Here is a 16415-nt window from a genome sequence, read left to right on the forward strand (position 1 = left end):
CGAGAGAGGCGACAGGAGTCGGGAATTATCTGCCCAGATGGTGTCGGGCTGGGAAGAAGGGCAATGAGTGTTGTGGACGGCAAGGAAAGCGGCGGATGCGTCCAACGCGGCAGAACGTCTCGAAACGCGAGAGTCGAAAGAAATGTAATGACGACTTTCGCTGTACGACTGTCCAAACTGCGCTCCACTCGATGAACGATCTTCGGTCGAACGAGCTTTTTTTCTCCTGACGACCGACGAGACTTTGCGCTTTGTCAGACAGATGTCTACGCTCACACGTCTGTCTCAGGGAGGTATTATTGAAATTGTTGCTTGCTGAGTAGGGGCTGCTTGGCCGATTGCTCCTCCTCCCACCTCCTACCTAACGGGCACGGCTCTCGGACCTTCCGAATCCGAATCCTGCGGCCATCTTTAACGCCGATGCTTACGAGAGCCCTGGGTTCTGACGACTTTAGCAATTGCTGCAAACTGCCATTCGCTTCCAGATCCGCCTTTCCGCTCGTTACGATTCCTTCTTGATCAGATAATAAGAAATCTCGGAGCATTATCTGCTCGCTGCTATGACTGCTCCATATCTCTCCCTGTGCTGGCCCCTCAGCTAGAACGTTTTCTGCGGCCCATGAAATAAGATCTCATCAAACGCGGCAATCCGCTTGGCATGTTTTAACCTACCGTCGCAACTGAACACGAACTTTTCGCGTTGATCGCTTCTTGCATGGCTGGATGCCGGTACGTGACCCACATTCTTGGCCGGCGTGCACACATAACTCGGCTTGCTGCTCTCCCGGCAAGAAAGCACGGCTTGGGCATCGAGCTACTTGTGAGCAAGAGAATATTGACGAATTCTCTCTTCCCTCGTGAGAAAGCGCTCCCAAACAATTCCCTCGTCATCAATCTGACATTTGCCGGCACGAGGTTGATCACTGGCTTTTTAGCGTCCTTGCAATTTATTGAGCCTCCTTTCCGCAATTGGTCGTGGAGAAGCTGGTCTCTTTTCGCAGCTGAATTGTACATCTGATGTATTGCTGCTTGCATCGATTGACACGTCTTCGGAGATATGCCTGGAACACGAGCATGCAGATTCGGCTCAAATATCCAGCGGCAGCGTGGATCCCATCGGAAACTGAACGCATAAAGATGTCTGTTCACAATACTGAAACTCGATTTTGGACCCTGTTCTGACGCAGCAGTGACATGACTCGACACGAGCAAAGTATCTGCTTGAACTGTCAAAGACCTTCATAGCAACCACGGCATCTCCGAACACATTTGTATAACACGGATCTTCCTGTCTCGACTGCGTCTAATGACACTCGAACATTGTGACTGGACAGGAATCTCCGAACGATTCACACTGCCAGTGAAAGAACGTCAGACAACCCACGTCCGTGGACGCTCCTCGTATCCAAATAGATGTGCAGTTCATAGCCGCTGTCTCTTGTCAAACTTGGCCACATACTCACTACGTGTCAGATCGAGCTATAAAAACACGCAAGTGTTTGAGAGCAGGTACGCTCACGCGGAGAGCTGTTTACTCGTAGGTACAGTCGTCCGCGCCCGGCTCATGAGGCCCCCTTCAAAGATTGTAGCTTCCACGCTCTCCTCACAAAGGTACAAGTGGAACTATCGCCATAAAAATGCACGATGGTTTCAGGGTCCAAGACGTATCCAAGGAGACATCCCAATGGATACTGTCGTGGTTTTCGAGACTACGGTGCATTTTTATAGCTACAGATCAAGAAAAAGCAAGTATGCTCCTTAGGTAGTCAATGCCGCTCTGGCTCACAACGACGTTGCGTTGCAACTGCTGGTTCGTGTATGCACCTATGCAAGGGTCAAGACAGTATTCAATAAATCGTAAAAGTTATTCTCATATCGTTGGTTATGAAGGCTCCATTGGTATCCATCTGCATCTGGTCAATCTCTGAAAACTCTAGTAAGTGGCTCTAGTAGAGCATTTGTATGTGAGCAACATGATGTGGTGCTCTTGCGCGCTTGAGACGTCTTGAGCCTGGCGATCGGACCCCTCGAAGCTGTTGCTTTCCGTTAAGACTGAGGCTCCCGCATGGTCGTCGTTCGTGGAAGTGCCTGTGGCTGCAGACTGATGGGGTTTCTTCGCCTCGTCGTTATCCCCGTCCTCCCCGTCCTCCTCGGCCTCTTCCCCAATCTGCTTGCGCTTGCGAGTTTTCGCCCAGATGCTGCAACGACAGGGCAGACCACAGCTGCGCTTAATCTCATAGCCATCGTTATTGACTTCGGTCAGTCTAGGCTTGGACGATGCATCGTAGTATGCATCATCTCCCCCAAGAATCTCGGGAAGTGGTGATCTCGAGTAAGTACTTGTCCGCACCAAAGCGCTTAGCGGCTGGCCACCAAACACAGTCTGGACGTTGATTGCTAGGTAATATAGAGACCGCATCTCTGGCAAGTTGGAAGGAAACACTCCAAAACCTGCATACAGGTTTTCATCTAGATCTTGTCCTGCGTTACCAATTAATACAAGCACGTTCAAGCATGACATCTTAGACCAACTTACGAGTGTAGCCGAGCCTGAGAATGAGCTCCTGGAACAATTTATCGCCTGCAAGTCTCTGTGAAAAGTCAGTGCATATAGGAGCATCCAGAGATTCGGCCTGCTTTGTTCTCTTACTTCACCTGGCTGCAAACGCGTGTGTAGCCAGGCTATCTCCTGCGCAACCACAAGCTCACGAGTAGTGGTTGTGCGAGCTTCGTTATAGTTAGAAGTGCGGATGTGGCGTAGAACTGTATAAAGACCTGCTGCCCTGGAACAGAAGCAGACCTTTAGCTCAGGGATGAGCTCGAATATACCAGCAACCACAAGGTCACCCCATGCGGCTTGCTGCAATCTGTCATCTTTGGGATATTCGACTATACCATGAGTGATATACTCATGGTTCGTCTTTCGGGGATGAAGACCAGGCAGATCCTTTCGACACTCCCACTCATGATCATGGTAGACCCTGCCGTAATCACACAGATCGTTAGCAGAGTAAAACTTGGCAGGATTGTTCACTTGGAGCACCAATTGCTCCAAGTGCCATTTTCCAGGACTAGATGCTCGCGTGCGATTGACGGGCGAGATACACGCGACTCCTTTACGACAACCTACATGCGGAGCTGAAGCCATTCAAATGCAAATTTCATCTAAACGTTAGAGCCTTTGCTACAATATATAAAGAACCATGCATTCTGTTAGCTTCAGCTCCGCCTAAGTTTTGATGTAAAAAGTTGTATGTAGCAGTGACAGGATCTAGCACATGGGGAGGGAGTGTCTTCTGGAAGCAATACATCAGCGCTTTACGAGGAAGCTCGTGATCACTTTGAGACGTCGAGTTTTACAGCAGAGAGACGAGAGACGGGAGAAGTGAATAAGAAAAACAATCATATTACTACACGTATAAAGACCCATGGCTAGTGCAGAGGCAGGAAAACAATCGTAAAGTCAAGAAACAGATCAGCAGATGCTCCTTGATGCGCCAATTCGTTAAGTGCAGTCGGGGCATGTCGTGGTATCGGAGTGGATTCGAACAGACGAGGGAATCATGGCAGGGTGGTATAATAGGCAAGCCTCTCAATCAGAGGCCTCGCAGACTTGGAGGATCATTTCATCAAAACGTGTCGAGGACGGGTCGCTCTAGTGATGTTTTGTTGCGACGACTGTTTCGTGTTAGTCGGGAATCCTGCAAGACAGAGAGTGAGGACAAAGAAAACACACCACTGGGGACGATGATGATGACGAGCAAGAGGATGATGCCGACAATCAGGCACATTCTCATCTTCATGTCCTTCCACCACATCTGCTTTCTGACTCTGTTGGCGCCGCGTCTGAAGCCCTGCGCCGAGACGGCCAGGTTGTCGGTCTTGTCTTGCAGACTATCGAGGCGCTCGCCGCGCTCCGAGACCTTGTTGATGTTGTTGCGCATGACATTGACGGTCGAGTCGATTTCCTGCATAAACAGTCAGTCGCTGAGCGCACGCATGGGATGGAACCTCATGGGCGACGTACGGCTTGGAGGGCAGCGGTACGCTGGTTGCCATCTCTGCTGGCGCCGCCGGTCTGGCCAGAGGGAATGTAGGGGTCGTAGGGCTGCTCAGACATTGTGGCGACGTTGGGCGTGTAGTTGGCGGCGAGGTGGTGTTGGCTGACTTGTAGGAAACGAAGCGAGAGCGCAGGCAGCAGATATCAGGATCTTGTAGAGCAAAGTTGTGGAAGAGCAAAGAAGTGTTTATTGAGATTGTGACGAGAGAGAGAGACGAGAGTCGGCCGGCGGAGGTTGACAGAAGCTCAAACCGCCGCGATCACGATGTGGCTGTGCGGTCCAACGACGACAAAACCAAAGCCAAAACCCGTCGGACCATCGAACAATCTCGCTGCCTGGTACCACGCCTCGGACACAGCGCCCACCAATTCGCCCTACTATTTTGTGTCTACACGTCCTGCCACTACCTTGCTCCTCTCCATCTATTCAGCTCGCAGCTCAGCTCGCATCTCCCACTACCCTGCTCATGGCTCGACGCCCAACGTCGTCTGCTATTGATTTCCAGTGCTTTGAACAGTTCTGTGCTTTGTTCCACTCCAGGCCGCACCCATCATCCGATAACATGGATCAAACACCATTCCATTGTCGGCTTGGAGCAATCAGGGCGCTTTCTCGTCTACCATGTGCTTCTTTGCACATGTTGTAAAGAGACAAGCCGCTGACGGCAGCAACCACCACGGTAAGAAATGCCGTAACCGGCTCACGGTTGCAACAAGATCCCGGCAGGCTTAGGTACATCACGTGCCAATGCTGGTTGCTGTCCCAACACATGAAGGTCAAAACAGTCCTTGGATCTTCTGTCCAATATGAGTCTCAGGGGAATATGTGCACTGCCTCTATGGACTGCGAGTCGCGCATTATTGCGTCGGGCATTGGCAACAGCAAATGACACGAAAACTCTTTGTGTTGAAGGTGCCGGGTGCTTGGCTTCTACCAGAATTCTTCTTGTCAGCCTCGGCGCCACCTGCAATCCTCTCGTGTGAGCCTTGGGTCCATACGCGTCCATGTTTGGCGCTCCCAGGAATCGTGGAATTCGAGAATACAGTCTGTAGATGTGCGAAATGTTTGCAGTAGGATTCGACAGCTGGTTCAAGATAGATTGAATAGAGGGTCTGGCCTGACGCAGAAAAGAAAATGCACAAATGGCGGATATGGTGGTCGATCTGTCACTAGAGTGTGGAGAGCGGCCAGTCCAGCGTGGGGTTCTGGCAATCGGCGCCCAGAAAAGCCATCTCCATCCGTGCGCCGCGTGATGGCTAGACTAATAGATGCATCACGCTCATGCTCATGTGCATGCTGCTTTGTTTCCTTTCCTTCTTCTCCGCCATCCTATCCACCACCGACACCACTCTCGCTAACCATCCATTTCTCTTGCCTCCGTGGCATCAGTCCTTTCTCCGCTCTCGATCGAGCCATCTGCCGTACGGTGGTGCGCCTCCCAGCGTTTGCCGCCCTCAGCTCTCCCTCTCTTCGATCGACGTCACCATCCAAACCGCAAGCTTGGTTAACCGTTATTGGATGCCCCGGATACTAGTCTAGTCAATTCTCTTGTCGTGCTGCAACAACTCCGTCCTCCATCATTGGCACTATACCCAACATTCATCACCCACATCAGCTTCATCTTCAGCCGCCTGCCCACGGCGCGTGCCGAGTCTAATCTATCTGCATACTACACATTGCTGCAACAACAACCATGCGTCCTTCATCCATACTGTCCGGCCTATCTTGCGCCGCCTTCGCAATACTGCCATGTGCCGCCATCACCGTCGATCTGACTAGCGAAGGTGAGGGCTCCCCGCCGCCATGCACTCACGAATCCACTAACCGCGACAGACTCAATCAAGTCAGCCGCCTCTACCATTGCTAATGGCATGATGAAATTCTACTCTGGAAACGTCACTGGTGGCATTCCTGGATTGCTTCCCGGTCCATACTACTGGTGGGAAGCAGGCGCCATGTTCGGCTCTCTGATCGACTACTGGTACTATACTGGTGACACGAGCTACAACGATGTCACTACTCAGGCTCTGCTCTTCCAGGTCGGTGACAAGGACAACTACATGCCCAGCAACCAGAGCAAGTCGCTCGGTAACGATGATCAAGCCTTCTGGGGAATGGCTGCCATGTCTGCAGCCGAGCTCAAGTTTCCGAATCCCCCTTCCGACCAGCCTCAATGGCTTGCTCTTGCTCAGGCCGTCTTCAACAGTCAAGCTTTGCGTTGGGATCCCTCGACATGTGGCGGAGGTTTGAGGTGGCAGATCTTCACCTTCAACAACGGCTACGACTACAAAAACACAATCTCCAACGGCGCTTTCTTCAACATCGCTGCACGTCTCGCTGCTTACACCGGTAACCAGACCTATGCCGAGTGGGCTGAAAAGACTTTCGAGTGGACTCGCGCCGTCGGTCTGATGAGCGATGACTACTATTTCTACGATGGTAGCGACGACACGATCAACTGCACCGAGCTCAACCATATCCAATGGTCTTACAACGCTGGTGTTTTCCTTCTGGGAGCTGCCACCATGTGGAATGTCACTCAAAGCGATCTCTGGAGAGAGCGCACTCTTGGCATCTGGAACGCAACCCATGTCTTCTTCACCAGCCAGGGTGGTCAGGCTGCTGGACAGATCATGTTCGAGGTAGCCTGTGAACCGAACAACAACTGCAACGTTGATCAACTCAGGTAAGACCTGTCTTTGTCGCGTCTAGGTGTTACATGTACTGACCGTGAGCAGTTTCAAAGCCTACTTGTCACGCTGGATGGCCGCTTCTACCAAGGTAGCACCATGGCTCTATGATGACATCAAGCCTTATCTCGCGGCATCCGCCCAAGCTGCGGCTCTGTCCTGCAGCGGTGGAGACGATGGCACGACGTGCGGAACCCGCTGGTGGAACAACGGGGTCTGGGATGGCGCTACTGGTGTTGGCCAGCAAATGTCCGCTCTCGAGGTCATTCAGTCCAACCTGATTGATAGAGTACGTCCTCTGTCTACAAGTCTATTGAGAATTCCGTGCTAATATTCCCCAGGTTCAAGGGCCTGTGTCCAACTCCACTGGTGGAACCTCGCAAGGCAATCCCAAGTAAGTAACGACTCTCAGAAACAGTTACTGGCAGCTGACCAGTTTCCTCCAGTGCTGGAAGCGGAGGTGACTCGAATCCGATTGCTATGCCCGCAGCCATCGAAACGAGTGACAGGGCTGGTGCTGGTATCGTTACAGGTTGGTCCACAGAATATCTGAAGCTCCACGTGAGAATGCTAATGTCGTCTCAAAGCGCTGATTCTTGTGGCTCTCGTTGGAGGCGCATGGTAAGTTCAGAACAATACAAGTGTGATGATTCGGTCGGCTAACATTATTATCTAGGTGGATGATTGCATGATTGACGCCGAAACAGGTCTTACAGTACATGCATATTATGTACGATAATGCGACACGGGTCCTAGGGTTTTCAACGGAACATTTTTATCTGGATTAACTATGAGGTAATGGGGCGTTCTGGAGTGGGTGGAAGGTTGCATTTAGGAGTTTCTTCTTCCCTTCTACCATACCAATTTGTTCCGATCCTCTACAATGCCTTGATTTCCGCGATCAAGCCATGCTGGGGTTGGGTCCATGTATTCAGCCACAGATTATCGAGAGCCAATCTCCACTGCTACAGTCGATTTGCAATCCAAACCGAAGTTGTAAATGTCGAGGTGAAGCGCATTTCCGAATCGACTGTAGTAATCGGGGTTCAGATGTGTTACATCAGAGTGCTGAGTCTCGTGTTAGAATTGGTATTGCTCTGAATCTTAGACTTGTGCTCATGTGTCTGAGCGAGAGGTCCAGCCTAGCCACGACTTTGCTGGAGTCAGGCTCTGGATGGAAGATTTGATGGCACTTTTCCCCTCGGAGACAGGGACAACACCCTTGACCTGCACACATACGGTGCCGTCCAAAGTCTCGAGCTGGGCATCAACCTCCATGTCGTTGGGCGATAGTGTCTCGAAGGCACCGTACCTGGGCACTGCACGCACGACGTAAAAGGCATTAGCATACGTAGGCTTTTTGTATGTCAAGTCAAGACGCGTCGGCTCCGAGGGACCGTGAGAAGAGTCCTGAGCAGGAGCAATGCCTTTTGTGAGACGAGCAGCCAATGTCATCTTATCTGCGAGGACAGTCGCAATACCTCCACCGTGTGTCACGCCGGGCCATCCAGACATGGCACCCCCAAACCAGACCACAGCAACCAACTCATGCTCCTTCTCATTCCAGAAGACACGTTGAACACCCAGCGAACGAGCTCCGGCCAACGAATCTTTTACGAGCGAGCCGTCCAAGGTCTTGGGATCCAGTTCGCGCCAAACGCCTTCGTCGCCGCGCAAGCTCGCCGCCACGGCTGTGCACTTTCCTCGCAGCACCTTGACTTTGAATTCGGAGTCGATACGGGTGTTGAGGTCTTGCATGAGGATGCCATCTTCGTGTGTTCCTGGTAGCGGATGCGGTGGAGGGGCGATCGTGTGCGAGACCATTGTGCCGGTTGTGCCGCCTACCGCCAGGCCGACTGATGTCCACAGTATGACGCCGCGGTATTTGCGAAGCATGGACGGCGCTGCATTGGGATTCGGGTTGGATGTGGATGCATTCCTTGTTTGGCGGATGGATCGCAGATTCCGCGTCAGACTGTTCCTTAGGTTGTTCATCGTTTGTGTACGTTGTGATGGAGTGAGCGCGTTCTGGCAGGAATATCTTGAGCTGAGTTGTGCTCAACCCATCTCATGTCGGTAGGGCCACCCTGACTCCAACATCAACCTTTAATAGCTCTATGAGATATCGTCTAGATTATTCAATCACTTGTAATCTACTGATATTGGTCGGGTAGCACATGATATACAGCCAGTAGGAGCTTATGCTCGATGGTAGATTACATCCCTCCCGCGTGGAATGATTTCTTAGCAAAGTCGGAGAAACATTTGGAGTTTTGACACATCAAGCATATAAGATATATTCAAAGTGCCCGTAACGTATACGTCCTATAAGAGAGCAGAACCAAAATGGAGCCGTTACATCCACAGGACATAGACCACTATTTGTCTTGAAAAAGAATTGTGATTTTGCACCATCACTGGTAAGATGTTTGTACCGTCTGAGATTGCTACCAGAGCCGTGATATATAGTAGACCGATGAAACACATTGCATATGAGCAATAAAGCGCACACACATATAGTGTAAGATGTGCTTGCCATGCATTTTTATGCATCATGCTAACTATACTTTGCTTCAGGGTGCCGATTTCTTCAGTATACTAGAGTTCCGGCCAACCGAGACATTGTAAGGATACTCGATTCTGAAGTGTGTAGAACGATGCTGACTGCCCATTGGTAACATATACGGCCACGATTCAGTGAAAGGCCTCGGAGATGATACCAGAATGAGCTTGATTGATGCTAACTGTCTGATGGTGGTGTAGGCATAATTTACCAGTCATCCTTGTCGTCTTCATCATCTGCAAATCGTTAGCATATGGTCACCACCAACATATCACAAGCAACACTTACCACTATGGCTGACTTTAGACTTCCTGGCAGCAAGCGCACTGGCCAAAGCACCAGCAAGACCACCACCAGCAGCATCGCCGCCGCCACCATTACTACTTGGACCGCTCGACGCAGCAGGTTCACCGCCCGGTACTGCTGCAGCGCTGCGGTCCTTCTTCTCTTGATCAGATACCTTCTTGAGACGGGCACCGCCTCGGATGGAAGCCAAAAGATCGTCTCTACCGCCGCCACCACCAACAGGAGGCAATGGTGGGGGTGCCGGAGCATCTCCGCCGGGAGGAGCACGGCCTGGAGGCAATGGGGGAGGTGGAGGAGCACCGCCCATTGGAGGCATTGGTGGCGGAGGCGGGGGAGCGCTTCCAGAAGACGGAGGGAGAGGAGGAGGGGGAGGTGGCAGACTGCCAGCTCCTGGAGGAGGCGGAACGGGACGAGCTGACGGTGGGGGGAGCGGCGGTGGAGGAGGAGCGGCCGAATTTGGAGTTTTGGGAGGTAATGGTGGCGGCATAGGAATACCGGGAGAGGCGATATTGTTCCTCGCAGGAGGGGGTGGTGGCACAGAACCTCGAGCAGGGGTAGGAGGAGGGCCAGAAGGAACACGAGAGCCAGCGAAAGGAGGAGGAACGCCGAATCTGGACGATGAGGCTTCGTCTGCGGGTGTCTTCGTGGGTACACGTGGTGGGGGCGGAGGAGCAACAGAAGACGACGCCCTGGATCTGGCAGGCGGTGCAGGAGTATTGGCGTACTTTCCGGCGTCGGCGATCGGAGGAGGAGCACGGAACATGGGTCGAGGCGGCGAGGGAGCGCGTGGCGGTGAAGGAGAGGGAGACGGTGGCCTCGCTGGTGCGGCGCCCCTCCTAGGTTGTGGCGGCGCAGGCGGAGGCCCACGTCTCGAATTGCTTCCACTTCCTCCAGTGGTTTGGGGGGACATTTGTGCAGCTACAGGCGGAGGTGGTGGCGGTGCCCGAGCCTTGCGTTCTTCCTCGGCAGCGGCGCTAGCCTTGTGTTGCTCGAGGTAGGTCTGGATGAAGCCAGCGTGCTCCTCCAGCTGGTCCTCGGTAATGCCCATGGACAGCAGCTGGTTGAGCACTTCCTGTACGGCAGGATCCGACAGGTCCAGATTGTGAGATGGCGTAGACCGAGCAGGTGCAGCGTGAGTGATAGTCATTTCGCGTGGTGGAATAATGGATTGAGCTGGAGGCTGAGGAGCCTGCGAATGGCGGTGTCCGGGTAGCAGACTGCTGAGTCCGAAACGGGATCTAGTCGAGCCAGCACCAGGTCCACTGGCAGCAGCATAATCCTTGTTCGTGCCGCCCCCACTGCCAAATGGCTTGTTCTTTGTGTTCTTGTGTGCATTCTTCTCGCGTTCGTCCATCTTCTTCTTGAACTGCTTGGCTTCCTTCTCATCTGAAAACGACAGGCCGGCCAGACAGTCTTCGAGCTCGAACGTGTGGAAGAAGGTACGGTCCTGGTTGTACTGGAAGGTGTCGTAGATTTCCTGGTCCCAGACGACGCCGCGGTTCGAGGGCTGAGAGATGGTTAGTCGCGAGAGATGGCATGCTGAATGGGAGACAGCGTACCGAGACGTCGACCATCTTGATCCAGAAGGTGTTGCCGACGAGGTCGTTGGCGAGGACTATAGCGCCCTGCAGACCGGTATACTGCCATCTGTTGTGGTTTGGATATGCAATGTACAGTTTGGCGACAGCGACGGCGTGGATCTTGTTGGACGCCTTGGGGACCTGTCGCTTGACATTCTGCTTGTCATCGTCGTTTAGGATGGAGGGCATGGTCAGGATGGGAGGATGGGCATGTGTCAGTCGGCAGTGACAGGCACGGGTTGTGGAAAGATGGTGAAACTCGACACAGTCAAGTGGTAGAGCAGCGGTACGTCAGTCGCGGAGGACCGACCAGAGCACCAGCCTCTCTTTCCACGCGTCGACCGCCGAGCCCCGCCGCTTCCGCACTCCAATTTTGCCCTGCTGCGACTTGCCGCCCAATCGCGTGTCGACTGTCTGCGATTATTCCTGAGGTGTCTGTTTTGTACATCAGTTGTTATGGATATGATCAAATCTTCACATGCTTGTTTGGTCTTGTCTTGTCATGGCATTGCATTCGTCAGCTAGTAGAATCAGGTAGTAAAAGAAACTTCATTTTTGCCAGCCCGGCGGCGGCGTCAGAGACCCAGTTTGAAGGAAGATGCTCGTGAAAACAAAAAAGACGCCCAACGCTGCTTGAAATGGTGAAAGTCGCCTGGCCACTCCATCCAGCCATGTTATGGCCGCCCGCCAGCTGGCTCTCAGAGCCCTGGTCGAGCCCCTAGATGTCGTCAATGTCGACCTCGCCGCCGCTCTCGCTCTCGTCCTCGCCAAAGTCGAAGCCGATGCCCTCCTCCTCGCCGCCGTATGTGTCGGTCTCGTTGATCTTGGCCGACTCGGGCAGCTCGCCGTATGCCTTCAAGCTTCGTGCTTCGTCGGCGTTGTACTTGAGGATGACGTCGCCCTTTTCGTCCTGGTAGTCGCGCAGCGACAGGAGGATGATGTCGCCCTGGTTGATCCACACCTTCTTTCGCAGCTTGCCGCGGATGTGTCCTAGTCTCTTCTCGCCGTCGAAACACTGTGCTTCCAGTCTGCCGTTGCCCAGCATCTTGACGACTTGGGCATACTCTGCACTCTTGGGTCAGTCTCGTGTCCTGTGCGCCTTGTCGCTCGTCCCGTGTGACATACCCTGACCCTCCTCCTTAAAGGTGAGCTCGCGCTTCTCGTTGTCGTTCTCGTTCTTTCCTCTTCTGCGGTTCTTACCACCCTATATGGCACAGGCCAGTCAGCGGGCGTTTTTTTCTCAGTGTTTGCGGCGCGCATACCTTTCCCTTGTTCTTGGGCATGGCGAATGTGTCGCTGGAGTATCTGGAGCGTGTCTAGTGCGGCTTCGTTGCCTGGGTGTGAGAGAGCGGGAAAAAGTCGAGGATAGAGTGTTGTGTGGTTGTGGAAAAGAAGGAGGGGCGGTCGCTGTGACGCATCTGAAGTCGCATGGGCGTGGGGGATTCAGAGTCTGCCAAATCTCTTGGCCAGCGCCTAACAATCACTCCCGTCGTTGTCGACTTGCTCTTTCAATTCGCTCATTCATTGTTCAACATTTCCTATCGCTTCTTTCACACTCGTCAACTCAATGTCGCGCATACCACCGCAGCGAAATCTCAACACCCTGTTCAGCGCTCGCTTCGAGCCCTTTCCCAGGCCCGTCAATTGCACCACGTTTACTGCTACCGATACCATTGTCAAAGACGAACGTCACCCTTTGAATATTCCCTTCTCACGCCGCCTTGACGAATGGAATCCAAAGCGATTGCACTGGATCATCAGGACCCCGCTCTCCATCTCAAAGAAACGCACCATACGTTCTTGGGTCACCAGAAGGTTTCGCGACACCCTCATAGATGAGTTGAAGAACTCTGGCTTCAACAGGTGGGGTGAACCTCTTGTCCCTTCCAGGCTGAAGTCGCCGCTTACTGGTGCCTTGGCCATTACTATTCTCCCACCTGCACTCACTGCTTCGGTACAAGATGTGCGGCATATCTGCAGCTCGATTCTGCGGAAGAATGTGTTTTCCCGCCAGAGACCAACACGATAGCGTATAGTCTATTTGCTATTGTATTGGTGCAATCTCGAGCTCATGTTTGCGACGCATGAGCAAGTGCTAGTCATTCCAGAAGGATGGCTTTTGTTCATAAAGACCACCAGACGGCGTCCCAACAATCGACGTTGCTAAGGCCTGTCACATATTATACCCCTGGGATCATCTTGTAAGTTGCGAGCTGGTGCTCATGGCTTTGTGCATTGGGACCGTTCCTCCACCTCATATAATCCTCCATGTGGTCAGTTACGAGCACATACCTTACGTAACTGCGGCCTTTTGCAAAGTGCATGTATAGCCAATTGTCAGTCAATGACACTGCACTGAGTCATTCATGCCCGTTGCCCTGCAATCACAGATAAAGAAGATTCTTTCGTCTATGAGGACTGAGAAAGCTTTATGTCTTTTTGTAGCGCATGTGTGCCTTGATACTTTCGTGGTGGAAACGATAATTACAGACTTTGGCACTTTTAAAGGGAAGGAAATGATTTCATTGCTATTCACGGTTCCCCCTTCACACTCCCGACGGCAGCAACAGTAATTATGGCTCTTGGCTGGAAAAAAAATCATTGCATGGAATTGCAGCAGTGGTGAACAAAGGAAAACGTGCAATTATGGAAGAGCAATTTGACCGTGTGGTCTCTGTTTTTCGTGTTTCGAGTTTTTGTCAGTGGTCTTGGATCGCGGAGGAAGGAAATAGGCAAGTAAAGAAATGGGTTGGTCAGTAGTACGTTCGTGTTGGTATTCGAGATGGAGACCGATCAAGTCAGATCCACAACAATTCTGCCGTCATCCATGTCCTCGTCGTCATCCAGCTGAATGGCTCTAGCATGCTCGCGGTCCATTCTGTCCACTTCTTCGAAACATTTGCGGATGCTGGCGAAGAGCTTCTGCGAGAAAGCTGGTGGAACGGCATTTCCGACCTGTCGAATGACAGAAGATCTGTTACCAACGAATATGTGATCCAGAGGGAAGGTTTGGAGACATGCGTACTCGCGCTCGGTGAGAAAGCGCTTACCACTTGGGTGCCAGTTATTTTGACCACCACTGGTGGTAATGCAACCTCTAACCAGTTGGTCGGGACTGTACGGCGCAAAGTTCCTGTCGGTGTGATCGTCGGGGTTGTGATTCGGGGTGCCACGACGAATTTGTCTGAGTGCATCGGCAATGGTCACCGAAGGCTTCAAGCCGGGAACAGGGCATTCGGGCGTCATTGCGTGCGTAGGCATGGGAAATTCGGGTAAGGGATGTCCGGGACACGCAGCAATCATGATAAGGCGCTTGCGTGCTTGAGGTACGCCGTACTCAGAGAGAGTATGGAGAGCCCACTTGACCGAATAATTCATGGAAGTAAATTGCCAGACGAAGGCGTTAAAGAGCTGCATCTTGCCCTTGTGGAGAGCGCCAAAGGTCTGCTCGAGTGTAGCAACCATAGGCGTAGCTTTACGAAGGATGTCCGAGATGGTGAAGAGAGTTGCCTCGTTGGCGTCGTGGTTCCTGCCTCTTACGGTATAGGCACAAGACACGGTCTTACACACAGTGGACATATGCACGCAGCGTACATGGGCGGTCTCGTGTGATCTAGCCGTAAGATTGTCATGAACATCCTCCTCATAGACTCTCGTACCAGGGAAGTTCAGTCGATACGTGGCGCAAGCATCTGGGTCGTGGTCGACTCCGTAAACGACCTTGAAGCCCGCCTCTCTGGCTCCGACAGAGATACCTCCTGCTCCGCAGTAATAGTCACCAAATGTATATGCCGTGTCGGTACTTGAGATATGCATGTTGTTAAGCATGCTTGATAGCTTTGAGAGCTGTTGATTACCTTGATCTGCTGCTTCTTCCGCAGTCAGATCGACAACGGTAAGGTCTGATTCAACTCGGGGGACAGCTGCACGTAGCACAGCATCTGGTACACGAAGTCCCTTGTCACATTCGGTGTAGTCGAGTCTTTGAATAGCCTGCATCTGTTGATGACCAGTCATGAGATCCACGTGAGAGGTGTATTGGAACAGTCTCTTCCAACGGCATGTGAGCTGTGCATGGTCTAGAACAAAATCCTTTGACTGTCCATGCATATCCTCAAGCTTGCGAAAGCTGTTCTCTGGGAACGGAGTGTTGGTGTGTTTTAAACAACGGGTGCGGACGACTAGACTCGCAGAAACATCGTGAAGAGATTGCATGTGAATGCTACGAGAATCTTCCATGTTCTGTTGCAGCACCTGGTAGACTTCATTGAGCTTCTTTGGGAGCATACCGTCTAGAGTTTTTGAACGACGGTATAGAAGACCTCTAAGATAGATTGCGTGAGTGTCCAGATCTTCATAGATCTTTGTGATCTTGAGAAAGTCTCCGCATTTGAAAGGTGCGCTAGGATCTTCTCTGAGCTCGACAACGAGACCAGGAACGAGACAGAAAGTGTCTGTGATCCAATGTCCTTCAAGGAAGGACGCGTTGATGACGGGCTTGATTCTAGGCTCGTAGGCAACGAAAGGTCTCACCTGTCTCTTGGTAGTTCTGCGAGGACGTGGGGGTTTGGGCGCACCCCAGCGGACCTCATTGTCGACAACGGGTCCTCGCTCAGAGATGAAATGTACGTCGTCCTCAACATCAACTTCGACGTCGTCAACGGTGATTGCATCATAGACGGTCGTGCCTAGGTAGTCGATATCATCATCACCATCGATCATGATTGGCTCTGTTATGGTTGTTAGTGAAGGCAAGCACAAGATCTGTGAGATTCACTCACGGTCCGAAGTGCCGGGACGGCTAGGGGCGGCAGACGGTCTGCGCATAGCTGACAGCTGTGAAGATAGGACCAGGAGTGCTTGACGATTGGAAGCGGTCGTTGAAGGTGGACGGGAGTTGATGGCAGAGTGTGGTTGAGGAGAGAGGCGGAACTTTATGGAGCGCGTTGGATTGACTTAAAAAGAAGAGGCAGAACAAGAGATGGTAAAGTGAAGTTTGCAGATGACAGAGACCGAAAGGTCGTCCAGCTAGCAGTTGTCGAAGAAAGAGGCTTGCGGACAGGCACGCTTTCAAAGGATTGCTGATGCTTCGAAACAGGTAAAAGGGTGCGTACGCGCAGAGGTGAAAAGGAAGAAGGGGAAGTCTGCAAGAGGCAGGCTCTGAGGGAGAAAGAAGACAAGGTGTGGAAAGCTTGAAAGGATGAGTGTTGTGGAA

At 52.3% G+C, this 16415-nt stretch overlaps 7 protein-coding genes across 7 annotated transcripts; 2 read left to right on the forward strand and 5 right to left on the reverse strand.

The window, feature by feature from the left end:
• Positions 1-3731: 3731 nt before the first annotated feature.
• On the reverse strand, positions 3732-4129 carry M436DRAFT_10929 (synaptobrevin; the record flags this gene model as incomplete). The annotated part of the gene is made up of 2 exons (XM_013571461.1): positions 3732-3968; positions 4028-4129. Coding segments are annotated over 2 exons (339 nt in total), but the record flags the coding sequence as incomplete, so codon positions are not given.
• Positions 4130-5754: 1625 nt separating this feature from the next.
• On the forward strand, positions 5755-7443 carry M436DRAFT_82156 (mannan endo-1,6-alpha-mannosidase; the record flags this gene model as incomplete). The annotated part of the gene is made up of 7 exons (XM_013571790.1): positions 5755-5845; positions 5895-6747; positions 6800-7040; positions 7093-7145; positions 7198-7283; positions 7339-7372; positions 7428-7443. The coding sequence occupies 7 exons, from the start codon at positions 5755-5757 to the stop codon at positions 7441-7443; spliced, it is 1374 nt and encodes a 457-aa protein (XP_013427244.1).
• Positions 7444-7867: 424 nt separating this feature from the next.
• Positions 7868-8746, reverse strand: M436DRAFT_73050 (uncharacterized protein; the record flags this gene model as incomplete). The annotated part of the gene is made up of 1 exon (XM_013571791.1): positions 7868-8746. One exon carries the CDS (start codon positions 8744-8746, stop codon positions 7868-7870), a length of 879 nt encoding a protein of 292 aa, XP_013427245.1.
• A 775-nt stretch (positions 8747-9521) lies between these two features.
• Positions 9522-11389, reverse strand: M436DRAFT_73051 (WH1-domain-containing protein; the record flags this gene model as incomplete). Its single annotated transcript, XM_013571792.1, has 4 exons — positions 9522-9550; positions 9603-10315; positions 10346-11127; positions 11180-11389. The coding sequence occupies 4 exons, from the start codon at positions 11387-11389 to the stop codon at positions 9522-9524; spliced, it is 1734 nt and encodes a 577-aa protein (XP_013427246.1).
• A 529-nt stretch (positions 11390-11918) lies between these two features.
• M436DRAFT_64056 (nucleic acid-binding protein) lies at positions 11919-12483 on the reverse strand (the record flags this gene model as incomplete). Its single annotated transcript, XM_013571687.1, has 3 exons — positions 11919-12265; positions 12326-12404; positions 12463-12483. The coding sequence occupies 3 exons, from the start codon at positions 12481-12483 to the stop codon at positions 11919-11921; spliced, it is 447 nt and encodes a 148-aa protein (XP_013427141.1).
• Positions 12484-12767: 284 nt separating this feature from the next.
• M436DRAFT_47156 (uncharacterized protein) lies at positions 12768-13229 on the forward strand (the record flags this gene model as incomplete). The annotated part of the gene is made up of 1 exon (XM_013571532.1): positions 12768-13229. One exon carries the CDS (start codon positions 12768-12770, stop codon positions 13227-13229), a length of 462 nt encoding a protein of 153 aa, XP_013426986.1.
• Positions 13230-13993: 764 nt separating this feature from the next.
• Positions 13994-15922, reverse strand: M436DRAFT_47362 (S-adenosyl-L-methionine-dependent methyltransferase; the record flags this gene model as incomplete). Its single annotated transcript, XM_013571578.1, has 1 exon — positions 13994-15922. One exon carries the CDS (start codon positions 15920-15922, stop codon positions 13994-13996), a length of 1929 nt encoding a protein of 642 aa, XP_013427032.1.
• Between the last annotated feature and the right edge of the window lie 493 nt (positions 15923-16415).

This window comes from Aureobasidium namibiae (assembly GCF_000721765.1).
Source record: "Aureobasidium namibiae CBS 147.97 unplaced genomic scaffold scaffold_9, whole genome shotgun sequence".
In the NCBI taxonomy this organism is placed as follows: domain Eukaryota; kingdom Fungi; phylum Ascomycota; class Dothideomycetes; order Dothideales; family Saccotheciaceae; genus Aureobasidium; species Aureobasidium namibiae.